The sequence below is a fragment of the Coccinella septempunctata genome, chromosome 3, assembly GCF_907165205.1.
Source record: "Coccinella septempunctata chromosome 3, icCocSept1.1, whole genome shotgun sequence".
Taxonomy (NCBI): domain Eukaryota; kingdom Metazoa; phylum Arthropoda; class Insecta; order Coleoptera; family Coccinellidae; genus Coccinella; species Coccinella septempunctata.
Window position 1 is genome coordinate 20,262,901 of NC_058191.1, and position 17,980 is coordinate 20,280,880.

Sequence of the window (17,980 nt, forward strand, 5' to 3'; positions counted from 1 at the left end):
GGATTATTATGACATTTGTCACAAAATTTAGGAAGTAAACAACTGTGTTTACTGAGGTTGCTAAGGTCGCTGGTTACTAAGGTAAGAAAATCAAAAGCACACTTACTGTTTTTCAGTAATAAGCCATTTCAGAAAATAAAATTTCTGCATTGCAGTCGAACATAAAGCTTTGTATGCAACTCATACATAATTAGGCTTTATGGAGTTGCCCAAGTTATTGGCCTCGCTCGCTTTGCTCGCTCTGCCATAAACTTTTGGACTCGTCCATAAAGACCTAATTTATGTACTTGTTACATAAATAGCTATTTCAAAAAAATCTTCAAAACTGAATATCTCCATAACGATTGAGTTTCGGACACCATATTATAAAACCAAATCCATCAGAAATGACATGAATAATAACGTCCTTTAATATTCAGTACCTACGACTTTCTCTGTAACCCTGTATATTGAATATCTTCTACTTTTTGAAAACGAATAAATACCTGCATAGTAGAAAAACAATAACTATTTTTTATCAAAGATGCGATCTCATACTACCTGAAAATTTTGGAGGGACCGCCAATGCCTAGCGCTTGAAATCAGATTATTTATTGTCCTTCTTATCATATCGGGATTTTGTTTAAATTCTGCACAGGCTTCTTCTATCCTCTGCCGCAAATGCTCCCGTGAAGTCAGAAGTGTCTGTCAGTTTTTCACGCACACTCAGTGAGAGTGGGAACTGAGGGTTTAAAATGAAAAATTAGTAGTACGAGAAAAGAGTTGATCAGAAGTTAAAAAAAATTAAAATCTCGACCGAAGACGATGAATAATATCACCAAAGGAATAAAAACAAGACCACATTTCGAATAAAAAATGATATAAAACATGAATTCGTCCGGTTCCTTCATTTTTGTTTTATGAAAGGAAATAAAAAGGTTAATGTTTTTCGGAATAAAAAATTTTGATAGTTATGTGTGTTTTGAAGCAAATACACTTACGAATTACATTTTCCAAGAGGGTTCACATACTTTGAATCTAAATTCAATATGTAATTTCAAAAGATTAGAAACAGATGAACAGCAACGTTCACAAGAAGAAAAAAGATATAAGTTATATTTATTACAGGAGGAAAGCATTAGACACCTATTCCAAAACCGACTTGGAGAAGAACTCAACAGTAGACCTCAGAATGATAACTTGGAAACTGATTACGCAAACATGAAGGCTTCACTACATTCGGCTGCAATGCAGGCTCTTGGAACACTACCCAATAAAAAAAAAACAAAAGAAAGCCGTGTTGGCTAACAGATGATATAAAAATATTAATTGAAGGAAGAAACAAGTCCTTCAATTGTTGGCTAAATAAGAGAGAATAAGAGAGTCGTGAGATATACAAACAAAATAATAGAGAACTAAAGAAGAAAATAAAAGAAAGTAAGGATCGATACTGGGAAGAAAAGTGCAAGCAAATTGACAACTATATTGTCAATTTGCCAATGAGACGATAAGATCATTAAACTTGATAAGTATAAAAGAATGGGAGGAACACTATTCTGCATTATTAACAGAAAGGGGAGACTGCGTTGAGGGAGTGGGGAAGAGCAAGAGGATGGTGACCAGATGAACCACATAATAATTACAACAACTGAAGAGGATGAAAAATGGAAGATCACCAGGTCCTGGGCATGTTCCAATAGAAGTGATTATATGGAGGTGCCGAAATAGTACGTAGATTGAGGACCCTAATGAATAGATGTTGTGACGTAGCCAAGGTGGCCCAGGAATTGAAACAATCTCACCTAGTGTCAGTTTTCAAAAAAGGCGATAGGAAAGATCCTAATTACTATAGAGGTCTCAGTATTACCAGCAGTATGAGCCGACTTTTTGGGAAAATTTTAAATTCTAAATTGAGCGATGCCATGAAGGATCGAATAGGCGAAGAGCAGTCTGGATTTGTGGCGGGACGATCATGTGTGTACAATCTCTTCATTCTGCAGCAACTAGCTGAGAAAAAAATATCAACTGGAGGAGAAATACACATGGCTTTCATAGATTTGGAGAAAGCATACGATACAATACCCCAGCAAAAACTTTGGGAAGCACTGAAGAGCTTGGAAGTTGATAAGCAAATGCTGTTAGTTATCCAAGAACTATATAGACATAACACTGCCTATGTAAAAATGGGAAAACAGATGTCGTCGAAGCCAATAAAAACATCCACCTCTACTGTTCAATCTATAAGTGGAGGTGGCGTTGACTGCGTGGAAGAGAAGTTGTGAAGAGGTGGGTATACCTATCGGGGATCATAAATTGTATACCTTAAGTTTTGCATATTATTAAGTAATTCTCGCACAGGATTCTTGATTCTTAATCTGGAGTTCATGATAAAGAGGCTAAATATGGAGTACCAAAAGTGAATAGTGAAGCAAGTTTTGAGGTGCTAATAAATGAAACAGTGTCAATTGAACAAGTAGACAGATTCAAATATCTGGGTGCTGTTGTAGGCAGGAATGGACTGGGAGCAACCGAAATCAAGCATAGAATACAGGAAAGCAAGAACATAGTTGACTGTCTTAATTCTCTGTGGTGGGACATAATCACACCAAGAAACACACTCGTATATCATATTTAAGAAAGATTCGTTTCTCCGGTACGTCATTTGAAATAAATTTCTCTGATGTACAGATTCTCATTTAAATCCATATGTTATAATTTTATGAAATGCGTTTCATGTTTATCGATTCACGTTTAATGTTTTATGTTTCTTTGATGTGCGGACTGTCGAGGAGAAAAGATTTCGTGTTTATGATTTCTTCCTCCATGACGTCATAGGAAACTCGTTTCTCTGATGTGCGGATTGCCAAAAACTAGGTATGTGTTGTAATTCTATGAAAGAAGAATCATGATTCTTGTTAGGCTGACCGGCCACCGAATGCGAAGTTGAGCGAAGCTGAGCGTTTTCAATGCTAAATGATAAGCTACGTCACTCGATTCGTAGCTTGTCAATTATATTAGCATTGAAAACGCTCATCTTCGCTCTACTTCGCATTCGGTAGCCGGTCACCCAATATCTTGTTTGTCGTTTTCTGTTTTATGGGTGAATCAACTTTTAAATTTCCACATGATGAAATTGTGGGTTTTTTTCTTATTGTCCACATTTAAATACTTCACTCAAAGGATAATTTCCTAGTGTTTACGATTCTGTATAGAGCAGAGCTGTTTCTTCAAGAAATTAGTGAATTTGACTAAAAAAACAGCCAAATCTGGCCTCCTGGACCACTATACAAAAGTATTTTTGAACCGACTATACATCAACATCAACAATAATGTTGAAACAATTATATTACTCACATTCCCAAACCATACAGTTTCATTTTTATCTTTATATATGGCATATATCGCACGAATCGCAGGATGTCAACTGTTAGAATTAGGGTGTCAAGCATTAGAATGTTCATATTTCAAAAGTAAAAATCTTATCAAATCGTTCTTATTGAAGGGACAACAAAGATTTCCTACGGATATCCCACGGGATAATCACTTCGGTTCTCCAAGGGACTGATTGTCCGAGGGACAAAAACTAAAACTTTAAGCCTTATAATAATTATTAAAGATTTTTTGGGTTTTATTTAACCCTTACGGTAAAATATACAGGGTGACTGGTGACGTAAGGGACAACGGCTAAGTGGAGATAGAGGACCTCAAACTGAATGAGAATTTGGGTTTCAAATGTCCCATAAAAGTATTCGTTTCGGAGATATAGGGATAGATTTATGAAAAAATGCTTCATATATAAACTTCTATATCTTCGTTAATATGGTAAATTTTTCGCTGATATTCAACAAGCTTCTTCTTAAAGGCATTTACTGTCAGCATAAGAAAAAAAGTTGAAAAAAAAAGCAGGCGCGTATTCAAAAATTTCAATTTACTTGTCAGGTGAAAAATATCACACGGTATATGAGATAAAATAAATTCAAATAGAAATTTGAGAAGAAACCTAGCAGAGCTGTTCTCACCACGCCCTGCACATCTTGCCAAAGATAAGTTTGGCTTACTTTAATTACTCCCAGAACTGTTCTTTCTACTAAACTGAAAAATGTGGAACAATAGTCCACCTGGTATTTTTCCAATAGACTCTTCATCAAAATAATGCAAACATTTTTATTTTTGTGTTTGAGTATCCAAATATTTCAATAATATCAATGGGAACCCTCCGTGCAACCATTTGGTTTTTGGAGGAAGCTATGATTATTCAGCAACAAGATTTTTTTTTCATCGCCATTTGAGTGACGCTTATTGCTATACATGGACATTTTTATTTTCTTTTGTGTTGTTCTAGCATAACTATATTAAATGTAATTTTCCATCTATAAACTGTTGAGATTGTTAATGAATAAACATAACCGAATTCAAATAAAAATCATTACTTTTATATAAATTTATAATATCGATCAGGGACTCTGAGCCAGACTCTGATTTTGATCACATAAAAGTTGATTCACCATTCACCCTTATGTTTCTTCTTATGTGCGGCTTGCCTACGGTTGCAGATGTGGCGGGTTTTTCAAATCCGAACAGGGAAAACTTCATTTAATTACATGGTTACAGTAAATCAGAAGTTGTCGTTCGTCCATGCTGTTTGCTAAAGGGGGCCAAGTTCAGAATCCCTTGGGTAAATTGCAGATAATTTGCTATGATATAACGGTAGAGTTAGGGGTTGTTCAATTTTTTTCACTTCGAATAATACAATGAGTAAATTTAGTGAATTAACACTTTTGTGACGAGGTTCGCCTACTGAAGAATTAGGCGTTTCATATGAATCATAAACAATTTTACTGAAATACTGAAAACAATATTGAGTGATTATTAAAAAAATAAATAAAGGTCTTAAAAAACTGCTATCACGTCACATGAGATCATGTGTAATCATGGGAAGTCACGTTACGTCAAAAGAGTGTCGTTCAAAGTTAGTCCATGTATTTTCATGGGTTATCAACTATCTAGCTATGTAGAGCCACACTGATCACTGATAAGTGATGGTACCAATACACATTTGCGCATGATATCACTTCAAAGGATGAGCAAACAGTTCATTTCCGACAGTTTCCGTCGTTTTAATGATTGACTTACTTATATTACTATTATGTTGACGCCACGTCGAAAAACTTCACTTCTATACTCCATTCACATTTATATTAGCAGTCGGTTGGCCATGAAATAATTTTCTCAAGTTTTTATAACTAGAACGGAGTAAAGTTGGCACTCATGAAATTTCGTTAATGTCATAACGCCGGTGCCACAACTAATATCAATTTTTAATTTTTATTACGAAAATGCCGAAAGTGATTGAAAAAAGAGACAGGGTTTCAGGAAGTGCTATTTATTTTATTCAGGTCCGCTCATTCGTATATAGTTATACCCTGATATTCTAAAATCCACAATACGTCAGACGGTAGCGAACATATTCAATGTAAGAAAATTTATATAATAGTTCATCCGAATCTAAAAGACTTATATTTCAGCTGAATATTTCCACAATCAGAAAGATTGTGAATGAAGAGGATGACAAAGAATTTACTTCTATTGGGAGACCCAAAAAAGTGGTGACATTTGAGATTTTTATGTTTGAGTAAATTAATAAGAAAAGTTTACTACAGGATTTTCGATGAATGTCATCGTAGAATAAGTTCCCGAAAATTGATTTTTTTATTTTTCATTTGACTTGTCCTATACATTGTAAATGTCTTAAGGTACCAATTATTACCTAATTATTAGTATTATATCAATGTATTACGATGAACCGCCACAAATACGCGCCAGTTGTCCTGTTAATTGTTTATTCATGTGAAATTTTTGTTCAAAGGTGAAGTTCATCTTGACTTGAAACTTCCTTTAATTCCTTTTACTTATATTAATGCAAGATGATCTTTGTTGTTAATTCCTTCGGGAGATACCCATTCCCAACCACTGCATCATATGCATTTCATCTTCGGGTTAATATTTTTGAAATCTGCAACTGATGTAACGTATTCAAACTTCTGCCAAAGAAGATAACGAACATTAACTCTCCTCAAGCTAGTGCATATTATGATATTATACTAATCTTTTGTATTTTCCATGCAAATAACTGGATTTGGTATGCCTTCAATCAGTTTTTCATTCTTCCTTTATGTTCGTCACATATTTTCCGAAGAGATTCGACATTGTGATAAAATACGTAATAACAGAAACTTTACGTAGAGCGGGCAACATAACGTTGATTTAAAACCCAAAAATGTTTAGACGAGGTTCATAACCCCAAATTTTCGTACTATACAGAGTGAAATGTGTCAAATTTCCATGGCCAAACGAGTGCTTAAATAAAAGTGAATGGAGTATATTTGTTCAGTCAGAATAAAATCCGTTCGTACATTGGAATTAATTTTGATGATCGATCTACTACCTGCTTCCAGCAGATAACTTATTTCTATGAGATGGTTCTTCGTTAACGCTTGAATAAGTTCAATTCGGTTATACTTTCCGTGATTGTGCTGTGAAGCACGTGTCGATAGACACGTTAAAGTACCTACTTATAATACATATGTAAAGAAAAGCGTTATAATCGCGAAGCTTTCCTTAAATATTATATTCGTGTTACCTGGAATGGCCGAACTGACACTTTAAAATAAATTTTGAAGTTTTTTCGAAGCGTCATAATAAATAGTTTCAGAAGGTTGAATTAGAGGCTTTAAATGTTGTTTCCCTCTATTGTTTCAGGTTTGTTTTATTGTGAGTTTTGATATTGTTAATAAAGATTCCCTCTATTGTTTCAGAGAAACGCAATTGAGTCTCTATTCATTATAAAACAACATTTAAATCCTCTAATTCAACCTTCTGAAACTATTTATTATGACGTTTCGAAAAAACTTCAAAATTTATTTTAAAGTGTCAGTTCGGCCATTCCAGGTAACACGAATATAATATTTAAGAAAAGCTTCGCGATTATAACGCTTTTCTTTACATATGTATTATAAGTAGGTACTTTAACGTGTCTATCGACACGTGCTTCACAGCACAATCACGGAAAGAAAAGCTTTTCTTAAATATTATATTCGTGTTACCTGGAATGGCCAAACTGACACTTTGAAGTTTTTTCGAAGCGTCATAATAAATAGTTTCAGAAGGTTGAATTAGAGGCTTTAAATGTTGTTTCCCTCTATTGTTTCAGGTTTGTTATATTGTGAGTTTTGATATTGTTAATAAAGATTCCCTCTATTGTTTCAGAGAAACGCAATTGAGTCTCTATTCATTATACATATAGGGTTTTCTATTGGTAAAACTAGTGCTGGAGTGTATCACATAGAAGAGCAAATATGAATTAGGATATCTTGAAATTACTGCTCCGTTTTTATAATAAGCAACCTATATATGCGCACTAGTTTTACTAATGAAATTTTTGATTACAGCGAATTCCATCATCAGTACATCTAGCTTCAAATCTTGTGAAATGATGTAGTGAGATCAAATATGCACTCGCATAGCACTACACCATTTCCAGTTGTAATTCAGAAAGTTTCTGGTGTCTTGGAGAAGACGACTTTCTGGATTTTCTTTTTTGTTGAAGAAAGGATAAATTTTTGCAGTGCGAGATGCCCTTCAATATAAAATATTTCAGCTTATTATGTGAACAATTTCATTTCTTACAATCCACTACACTCACGGAGAGAAAGGGTTTTTCACTAAGGTTTTTCCCTAAGCTCTTGTATCATACACCAAATTATATGGTACACCGCTTAAGCTAACCTCTGCTAAAACTGTATCTCATACACATGCATTATTGTTTGCCTTTAAATATTGTAATGCTCTGTATCAAAAGAATATATTGTACATATATTCAGAAATAATCAATGGAAATGGTCATTTGAAATTCAGTTTAGTCACATATATTTATTTCAGAAACCGTCAATTGTAATTCAGATTAATCATTTGTATTTCAGAAACCGTCAAATGCGATTAATAAAACTATGGTCAAATGTGTTTCAGAAAATATCAATTGTAATTCAGAAAGAAATCCATTAAATTATTGAATTTTATTATCGTACTCTTCCGAACTTTCAGAAAATATCCATTATAATTCAGAAAGAAATCCATTATATCTATTTATGAACTTTTATCATCGTACTTTCTGAATTACAAATGACGGTTTCTGAATTACAAATGATCAATTCTGATTTACAATTGATGGTTTCTGAAATTAAATCGACTAATCTGGATCACATTTGATGTTTTCTGAAAAAAAAGTGAATAAACTGAATTTCAAATGACCATTTCTGAAATTAAATTGACTTATCTGAAATAGAGTTGACGATTTCTGAAATAAATTTGATTAATCTGAATTTCAATTGATCATTTCGGAATTACAACTGGAAATGATTTAGATAAAAAACAAGGAAGTTTTTTTGTTCTGGTTGTTTTGGTGGAACGATGACACAATCACTACATGATTTATTTCGATTCATTATTTCCCATCTTGAAAGCTTGAAGGGAGCATAAGAATTAAAATTTTAAACCTTGAACATTTTACATAAGGGCATGTAGATTTGAGAAACTGAATAAAACAACAACCATCCTCTGTATAGTTGCATATCACACTACAAGTAACTATGAAATCTTCTCTGGTTCGAGTTCGATTTGGAATGGTTGGACCTTAGGTACAGATACCTATTTCAAGACTGAAAATAATGGACCTTGTGTGAATTTTTCAATGTTTTTTCTTTCATTCAAAATAATATATTTTGATTAAGTCCTAGTTTTTGAAGGTCAAGTGCATGCAATAATCTGTAATGATCATATTCATTAAATGGCTTGAATGCCGTTCTTATTTATTTTCTAACTAGCTTTCAGATCCGATATTTTTCAGTCTGCCCCAAATCAATCAGTTATTTTATTCATCATAAGCAACACGGGAAATACAATGCGCTTATTCAAATAAAATAATAATAATACATCCGTCCAAATCGAAGGAATTGAATAATTCCTCAATCAATAAATACAATGTACAAAATAATGAATGGATGGTTCATAAAACGCCACATGCTTTCCTGGCAAGCATCCCAATGTGATGGGAGTTCTGCATACCTCGATCATTGAGAATTATTAACTTTTACTACTACGGAGCAAAATATTCCGACAAGTTATTTTACACTCAAATACTAGAGGTACCGAAAGTTTCGGAAAATAATCTCATCTCCCAAATGAATTAACGGCATGTAGAATTAAACATTAAATAATTGTCGCCTTTATGATTTAATGATGTTAGATTAGGAAATTAATTGGTGTTTATATATTTTTTCACTATAAAGTAATGAATAGGTACTTATGATTGTATTTGGAGAAAAGAAATACATGTCTTTAATTCGTCGATATATTGTCCCTATATTTGTAAGATTCAAAGGAATCTGATAAATGTGAATGCCATCTGCTGGAATAATTTCATAATGGCACGAAATGAAAATATATACTGCAGTAACAAAGATACCCAACATAAACATTGAAATTTGAACAGACATAAATACCAATTCGTGAGTCGTTGTTCCTACATTTCGGATATGAAAATATAACATTTGATCATATCAGACATTCTCATTCATTCACTCGTCCTCTAGAGACGGCCGGTTGTGCACCGCGTGATTTGGACGAGGGCCATAATTCTGGTAGAAAAAGAGAGAATCACCGGAAACGCTAGTTATACGCGTATGCAGGCAGGATGACTTCCATCTGGGAATATCCTCATTCTGAGATCCAAAGAAATTCTTAACTGCGGGTTCAACTAATTCGTTCGACGAAAACTCTTGTTGTTTTGACGTTCACGTTCACGAATTTATAAGACTGGCTGGTCAGGTTATTGAATTCGAAAATCTGCGACATCAGCATAGTGAGAAGCAACATAAAATTCAACGGAAGTTCACTTGAAATTTCGGCCACTGATCCCAAGTGAATTTATCGTGAGGCTTCTATGAAAATGATTGTTGCTTTTAACAATCGTTTGATTGTCAGAACGTAATCCTTTTCGATCGTGGGGTATCATACACTATAAAAATATAACAAGGCTGACCTATCACAAAATTTGACCTTGTCATATTTTTTTCAAAATCGAACATTTCAGAACAGTTGCGGCTTTAGGTAGGGAGAAGAAACAGTAAGCCGGCTTCAATATTGCCCGAAAAAATCAATCAGGGTGCTCTAGGTAGTTGTAACTAAATTTTCAGGGGATCATTTCACTTGTGAAAAAAATTTCACACATAAACATGACGAAGCTGAATTTTTCTATACCGGTAAGGATGGTTTCCTATCTCAAACATCCATACAAATATACAAAAATTTTCATTCACACTACAATTATTAAACAGCCCTAGAGATACTCGGTGATCGATTAAGATTATGAATGATCGCCTCGTAAACATTCCCCGTTATTTCAAAAGAGGTATTATCAAAACACTTTATGATAGAGCTAATTTAATTCCATCTACACCCGAAATTAGAAATAATGACATTGACTTCATTAAAAAATTTCTTAGGGATAATCAATACCCGACAAATTTTATTGAAAAACAATATTAAGTCATAATAATGATCAGGAACAACCAAAAAACCTTCAAGAACAACCAAATTTATTGAACGTTCTGTTAATGGCCTTTCAGAAAAAATAAGAAGAATCGGTTCCAAATTCAACATAAGAAGTGTTTTTAAATGCAAAATGATTTAAGATCTATACTAACAAAAACTAAACCTTTGAACAAAAACAAAAATCAAAAAATTGTATTTACAACATTCCGAGATTTTTGGTAAAACTTATACAGGTGAAACGTCTAGACTTGTAAAAATAAGAAAACGCGAACATAAAAATAATATTAAAAATAGAGAAATTAATAGATCCCAGATCGCAGATCATGTTTGGTCTAATACAGGAGACCACATGATGGATTGGAATAACACTAAAATTTCAATGACGGAGCCAGATCATTATTTAAAATTGAGATAAATTAATAAATAAATAAATTATAAACGAAAGATGAAAGAGGCTACTTGTATTTTATTGGATCAAAATAATAATTTGGCAAATTGTTCGGTTGGAATAGATCATATTTGGATCAATTTACTGAAGAAGAAACTGTCATCCGATCATTTCAAAATTAAATGAATCAACGTTTCTATGCAGTCTCTGTTTCTATGTATTGACAATTAATGTCAAACAAAAGATACAATTAAGTAGTCTAAAACTCTGGTGTATTCACTGATTCGATTTTGTTTTTAATTTCGTGGGAATATGGGATCAGTTTCGTTTTTTCCACTGTAGGTAGCGTTGTTTAGAATTTGGCAGAGCATTGTCAATTGATATTTGAAAATACATAATTTGAATACTTTCCTATGACTTACGTAGTTGTTGTATTTATAAGCGATTATTGGTGTGTGAAAATGTATTAGTTTCGAGAAAGGGTGTAGAACATTCATTTATTTAACATGTCGTTCAGTAAGTTCAGTTTGGTGTATGGACAATCAAGAATTATTATAGCTAAGAATTCAGTGTTGTTGGAATTTGTGGCAGAACCAAATCAGATGAACGAACATTCGGGAGGGATATAGCTAAGTTTTATGGCAACTTCAGCAATATTCCAAAGAAACTGTATTGGAAATACGTAATGTAAATAATTGTGAGCATGTATTGAGAATCAGAAAAACATATCTTTTTTTTTTTGGTGTAGCAGGGGGAAAATCTGCAAAACAGACGAACACACCCTCTGCTGAGGGGGAACAGTGTGGGGATTCTCACTCTCTGAGCTCGAGACCCACAAAAATACCTTAACTGCTTCTTCATAGGTTCCGGGCATTTTGCCTATTAACCAGTTGACTCTTATGGTTTCTGGACTCTCACACGATCATAGTCGTGTTGATAGTTGTATGCTGCCTATAGCTTTTATAGGTTAAGCTCTTCCTTGGTTACATTTAAATCCTTAACTGATCTCTCGGTCTTCGGTGGTAGGTTCTTGACCTTCTAGCTTCTTCCGTTGGATCGTAGTCGACTAATCTTCGTAGTTCCTCATTTGGATGTTGTTTGGCTTTGTCGAATATCCTTTCCGCCTTTCTCTTCATAAATTCTGTAACTGGTTCCCATTCCAAGTCCTTGTAGATTTGTTTGTTCCTAACAAACCAGGGTACGTCCATCGCCATTCTAAGGAGTTTATTCTCAGTGGCCTGTATTCTCTTGATGTGGGTCTTGGCTGTGAAGCCCCATGCCGCCGATCCATATGTGAGTTGTGGTCGCGCAATAGTTTTAATCATTGTCAACTTGATGTTCTTATTCATATGACTTCTTCTGCCTATGAGTGGATAAAGTTTACTCATTGCGCCTTTTGTTTTATCAACAGCACATTTGATGTGGTTTTTCCATGTAAGTCCTCTGTCAAGCGTCACTCCTAGGTATGTTGCTTCATTTTTCCATTCAACCTCTTCTCCATCAACTTCAAGGTTTTCTTCCATCCTCAATCTTCTCTTTTGCAGTAATATTGCTTGTGTCTTTCTTCCATTGATTTGGATTTTCCATTTGATGCACCATTTGAGCAATTCATCTATGGCTTCCTGCAGTCTCCGGTGTATGATCTCTGGGCGTCGATGTCTGAACGCTATTCCTGTGTCATCTGCGTACAAGGTGAGCATATTTCTAGCATTCTTCGGGATATCATAAACGTATATTACGTAAAGCAGAGGTCCAAGTACCGATCCTTGAGGCACTCCTGCTTCCAATTGTCTGCTTTGAGAGGTTGCTCCATCTATCTTCACGTAAAAGTTTCTATTCCTCAGATAGTTCCTTATAATTTTGCATAGCTTGGTCGAATATCCTGCTTTTTTCATCTTGTAGATTAGGCCTTCGTGCCATACTCTAACAAAAGCTCTCTCGATATCCATCAGAACTAATCCTGTGGCCTGTTTGGTCTGCATTCTTTCGGTGACGTATTCTATGAGCCGTAGTAATTGGAGTTCAGTCGAGTGTTCTCGTCGAAATCCAAATTGTTCGGGTGGAATTATGTTCAACATTTCTGTTTCCTCATTCAGCCTTTTGGCGATAACCCTCTAGACGACTTTTCCTAGTGCTGATAGTAGGCTGATTGGTCTATAATTTTGAGGAAATTTCCGTTCCTTTCCAGGCTTGTTGAAAACTATCATTTCTGCAGTTTTCCATCTCTTTGGGTACTGCCTCCCAAACAATGGATCACATCACCTATAAATGCCCGCTAACAACCTTTCCTGGAACAGGCGACGACTTGTTGCACGCGACACCGGAGGCCATTTACTGGCTTGAACAGCTATGCCTGGAGCTGTGATAGTGGAGACAATGACTGTGCGTGTAGTTGTGAAGTGTGTTCTAGTGTTGTGTTGTGTGTACCTGTATTTACTTTCCTTTCTTTCTTCCTTTTTTTTTCATGAATGTTCGAGTAGACCATAGGCTGAATAAATAAATAAAATAAACATCCTTGATAATCGATTTGTTATTGGATAACACGAAGTCAATTTCATTCTTGGATCTCCCGTCTGGACTTATCCATTTCCACCGTCTATTATTTGGTTTCTTGAAGAATGTATTCATGCAATATAAATTTTTCTGTTGTACATAGTTAATCAATCTATCTCCTCTTTCGTTTGAAGTTCCCAGACCAAAATTTCCTCTGTTGGGTATATTGTCGATGCTATTAGTTCTCACTATGGCATTGAAGTCACCTATAATTATTTTGAAATGTGATCTTTCAGATTTTGCTGTTGAAATGTCTTCATACATTCTTTCAACTTCTTCATCTTGAGTTGCTGATAGGAGCGTATATTTGGATGACTTGTAGTGTGTACCCCTCGGATATTTGTACTACTATATAAATTACTCTGTCTGATATTGCGATAATTTTTGTCACCAGATGCTTTATTCTCTTGTTCACAAGTATTCCGATGCCTCCGATATGTGGGTTTGTGTCTTTGTTGTTTTGGAAGAACATGTGACGCGAATGTAGAATTGTGCATTTTTCTTCTAACAGTCTTGTTTCGCTCAAGCCTAGGATGTCCCAGTTGATTTGCGTCAGTTCTTCTTCTAGTTCCTCGAGACGTTCCTGCGATTTCAAAGTTCTTACGTTGACGGTGGCAATGAATAATTTCAATGTTTTATGTTTCCGTTTCTGTTTGAATGAGCTTCTGCCTCCCCCAGATTCCACGAGGCAGACCCATTTGAGGGTGTGGGATTGAACACCCACCTGGGGACCAGTTCTGTACGTTGTACAACTCATTTGGAGGTAATTAGCCATAAATCGTCACGCTGGCCAGACGGGTTGACGAGTGGTCAGGGTTATGGAAGGATTTAGGGGATTTTTAGGTAGGATGCTGAGTTGGACATGGTTCCCCTCGGCATTAGGAGTTGAGGGGAAAACCACGGCTCGCGTGGGCAGGATCGCTTTCCTGAAGTAGATATTCCTCCACCGGGACCGTGAGAGAGCATCTACCCGCTACCGAAGGATTATTGTGCTTGTCCATTATTGAGCATGCAACTCCTTGTTCATTTTTAGACGCATCAGTGTAGAATTCCTCATCAAATTTCTCACTGTTTTTCAATTCAAGGAAAGATTGTTTTAGAATTGTGGGATATGAGTTTTCTGTTCATTGTATCGGTGTAAGACTGTATTGATCTTCGGTGAATATCTGGACCAGGGGCATGTTTAGAATTGGGAGTTAGAGAGTTATAAATCTATACATTCTGAGTGTTGATGGACGAGCTATGGAATTGGGGGCACCGTCATAAGGCGAGAAGCAGTGGGGCAATTTGATGTTTTCATTAAATCATATTATGCGGGATGGTTCGGCATAGCAAGCACCCTGGAGGCATACTATAGAAGAATTTGTTGTCGACGAAAGTTGAGAGGAATTTCTTGCGCTTCTAAGTGAAGGCTCTCAGATGGGCTAGATAATTCGCAACGCGGTATTGGGTACGGTATTCAGTGATTTCAGATTTGTTCTGCTTGATGTAAAATAGAGAATACTAACATAGATTAGCTTCGACCGTATTACACACCTGTAGATTCTCAGTAAAATTTCTTCATCGCATCCCCAGTGATGGTGAGATAGGGTTCGAAGGATGTTCATAGTTTTCATGCATTCGCCTTTGACGTTCTTGATGTCTTGAGTCTCTGATATTAGTTCATTCCTAAGAATTTTGGGTGGTCAACTATTTACAAAGGTAGGCCGTTAATTGTAACGTGAGGTTGCACAGTTGTCTTTCAGTAGAGCGAATTTTTTTATTTTGAGGGGAAGAAGTTGAATCCGATGTTTTTGGCCCAAGCAGTGATATAATCAAGAGTATTCTGTAACAGTTTACACGTACTGTTTGTGTTTTTACCTGAACAGAACAGTAAGAGGTAGTCAGTATATAAAACTAGTTTTATTGAGGCTTTGATGATGTTGCTTATGTTGATGGCTAACAAAAATAGGGTGGTGCCTAAGACGGAACCTTGAAGGATGCCGTTTTGGCTGGTGTAAGAAGCATACATTTCACCTTTTACTTTTAGCCTGAAAATTCTATCAGTTAGGAAGGTCTTCAGAAAAGGGTATATATTGCAATTGAGGTTGATATCTTTTAATTTAGTTAGGATAGCTTCGCGGCTTGTGGTGTCAAAGGCACTATCTATATTTATAAGTGCGGCAATTAGGTCTTGTTGAGTTGCGAAGGCGTTTGCAATTTCTGTTTGTAGAATTACAAGGTTGTCAGTGGTGTTTCGATTCTGCCTGAAGCCTGATTGGGTTGGATAGAGCAGATGCCACATGAGTTGTTGATTAACCATTTTTTCCAATATCCCTCATAGGGTGCATGTCAAAGAGATTGGCCTGAACGTGTTGGGTGAGGGAGGATTTACCTGGTTTCTTGATAGGTATAATATGGGATTGTCTCCACTGAGCGGAAAACCGATGAAAGAGATCATTTCGCCGGCAGTTGCTCATATGAAATATCCAATATAAAAAAACATTCAAAAGCCTTGGGCAACAATATCTTGATACTACTGTGTATCGTAGTATATGTCTCTTTGGATATCATATCACCTGTGATGCATCACGATGCCATATGGATTCAGTCAGAATGTTTTCACCAAATAAATAAATTGCTCGGCTTCCTTTGCGATCTCTTCTCGGCGCAAGAATTTATAGAAAATTTGTATATTCTTTTTCAAAATTCATTAGGTGATTTATTCTGAAAGGTATAATCATTATAAGTTTGAACTAAGCATAGGAAAAATACCCCCATGAAAAGGCCATATCTTAAAAAAAATATATAAGACAGCTCAATAATTTCGAACGTTTCTTCGAAAGTAGGGTGCTGCTCCATCCAGTAACAACCACATTCTCTGCCGAATATTGCGAGGAACATCTTCCAGTAATCTTAGCAAATTGTTCTGGAGAAAATGGAGAAAGTCTTCACCTGACATTAGTGGTGGTAGAAAAAATGGTCCAATAAACATTCCACACAGTAGTCAGATCCAGACATTCAAGGAAAACCTTTGCTGAAAATCTCTCTTCTGATAGCGTGAGGATGTTCTGTAAACCATACATGGGTATTGTGGAAATTCACTCCATTTCTTGGAAAGTGTCAGTAAACAGAATGGATGTTGTTAGATATTGGTGATTCAAAAGTCACAGGCAGAATTATTTTCTTCGAGGATGATCTTCTGGTTGGAGTGCTTGAACTTTCCGGAAATGGTGGGGGTACAATTGCTCTTGTCTTCCTAACTCTACTGTGGCCCACTCCGACGACCCTGGCTATGGATCTAGTACTTGTTTTCGGTGTTTGCTCAACTATGTCCAGAATCTGCTCCTCGATTCCTGCCATTTGCGATGTTACAGGCCTGCCAACATTTGCTCCCCGGGTTTCGTACAAACGTCCAGTATCCCTACATCTCTGCACCAAAATTATGAATATCCGAGGAGTTGGGTGATTTCTTAACGGAAATCGTCTTCTGCACAACCTGCAAACCGCACTGGCAATCTGTTTGAATTTACTATAAATTAAAATCATGTCAACAAGTTCATTGTTTGAGTAAACGTGAGGCATTTTTCAACTATTTTGCGTTACTCCGAAAATTCACAAAAATCATACGCTGACTCTAACGGTTACAGTACCAGCCTATGCATAAGGCCCGGTGTACACATCCGATTTTTTAAGTTGCGACACCGTTGCGGGACCGGATCAATTCAATGCACACTACACCGGCGTCTTTGCGGAGCCTGTAAAAATGACCATTCTATGGCCGTTCCAGCACCGCAACGGGACGGCGGGTGGAGACGGTAGTGTACATCCTCCCATTTGATACTTTGTACCTCAGACCGCAAGAGTGGCTCCGCAACGGCACCGCAACTTAAAAAACCGGGTGAGTACACCGGGCCTAAGGGTTTGGTTTCGGTAGTGCGTCGGATCCATGCAGTGGCTGCAGAATGTGACTACCCATATGCAATTACCAAGATGCAGTCACATTCTGTAGCACGGTAGCATTTCATCCGAAGCACTACAGAAACCATACCGTGAGTATGCATGCAGATCCGGACCGGGAATTTCTCAGATTTTCGAGTAACTTTAGTTTCGAAATACTCAGCTATTACTGTATTTATATTTTATATAAACGATTTTTGGTACCATGACGTATTTTGAGGAGTCCTATTACCTGTCAAAAAAAAAGGCTCACCTTTGAGGACACCCCTTAAGTTTCTAGGAGTTTAGATAAGGTTTCTGCATGAAGATGTTTCAGAAATATCATAGGAATGTTGTCTGGGTCTGCTGCTGTGTTCATCATAGAAAATAAAGGTTCTTGTAAGGTGGAGGAGCAATTTATAGGTTCTCCCGGTTCACTTCTATTTGGCTCATCACTTCCGAAACAATCAAATGTTTCGGAAATCACTGTTTTATCATAGTGGTATTCAGCTAAGGTATTCGCCATGTCTTGGC

At 36.1% G+C, this 17,980-nt stretch overlaps 2 protein-coding genes across 2 annotated transcripts; one reads left to right on the plus strand and one right to left on the minus strand.

Annotated features, from left to right (window-relative positions):
- The first annotated feature begins 1,727 nt into the window (after positions 1-1,727).
- LOC123310342 lies at positions 1,728-2,261 on the plus strand. The gene has a single exon (XM_044893807.1). The coding sequence runs from the start codon at positions 1,728-1,730 to the stop codon at positions 2,259-2,261; it is 534 nt and encodes a 177-aa protein (XP_044749742.1).
- An 11,544-nt stretch (positions 2,262-13,805) lies between these two features.
- On the minus strand, positions 13,806-14,303 carry LOC123310343. Its single transcript, XM_044893808.1, has one exon. The coding sequence runs from the start codon at positions 14,301-14,303 to the stop codon at positions 13,806-13,808; it is 498 nt and encodes a 165-aa protein (XP_044749743.1).
- Positions 14,304-17,980: the final 3,677 nt, after the last annotated feature.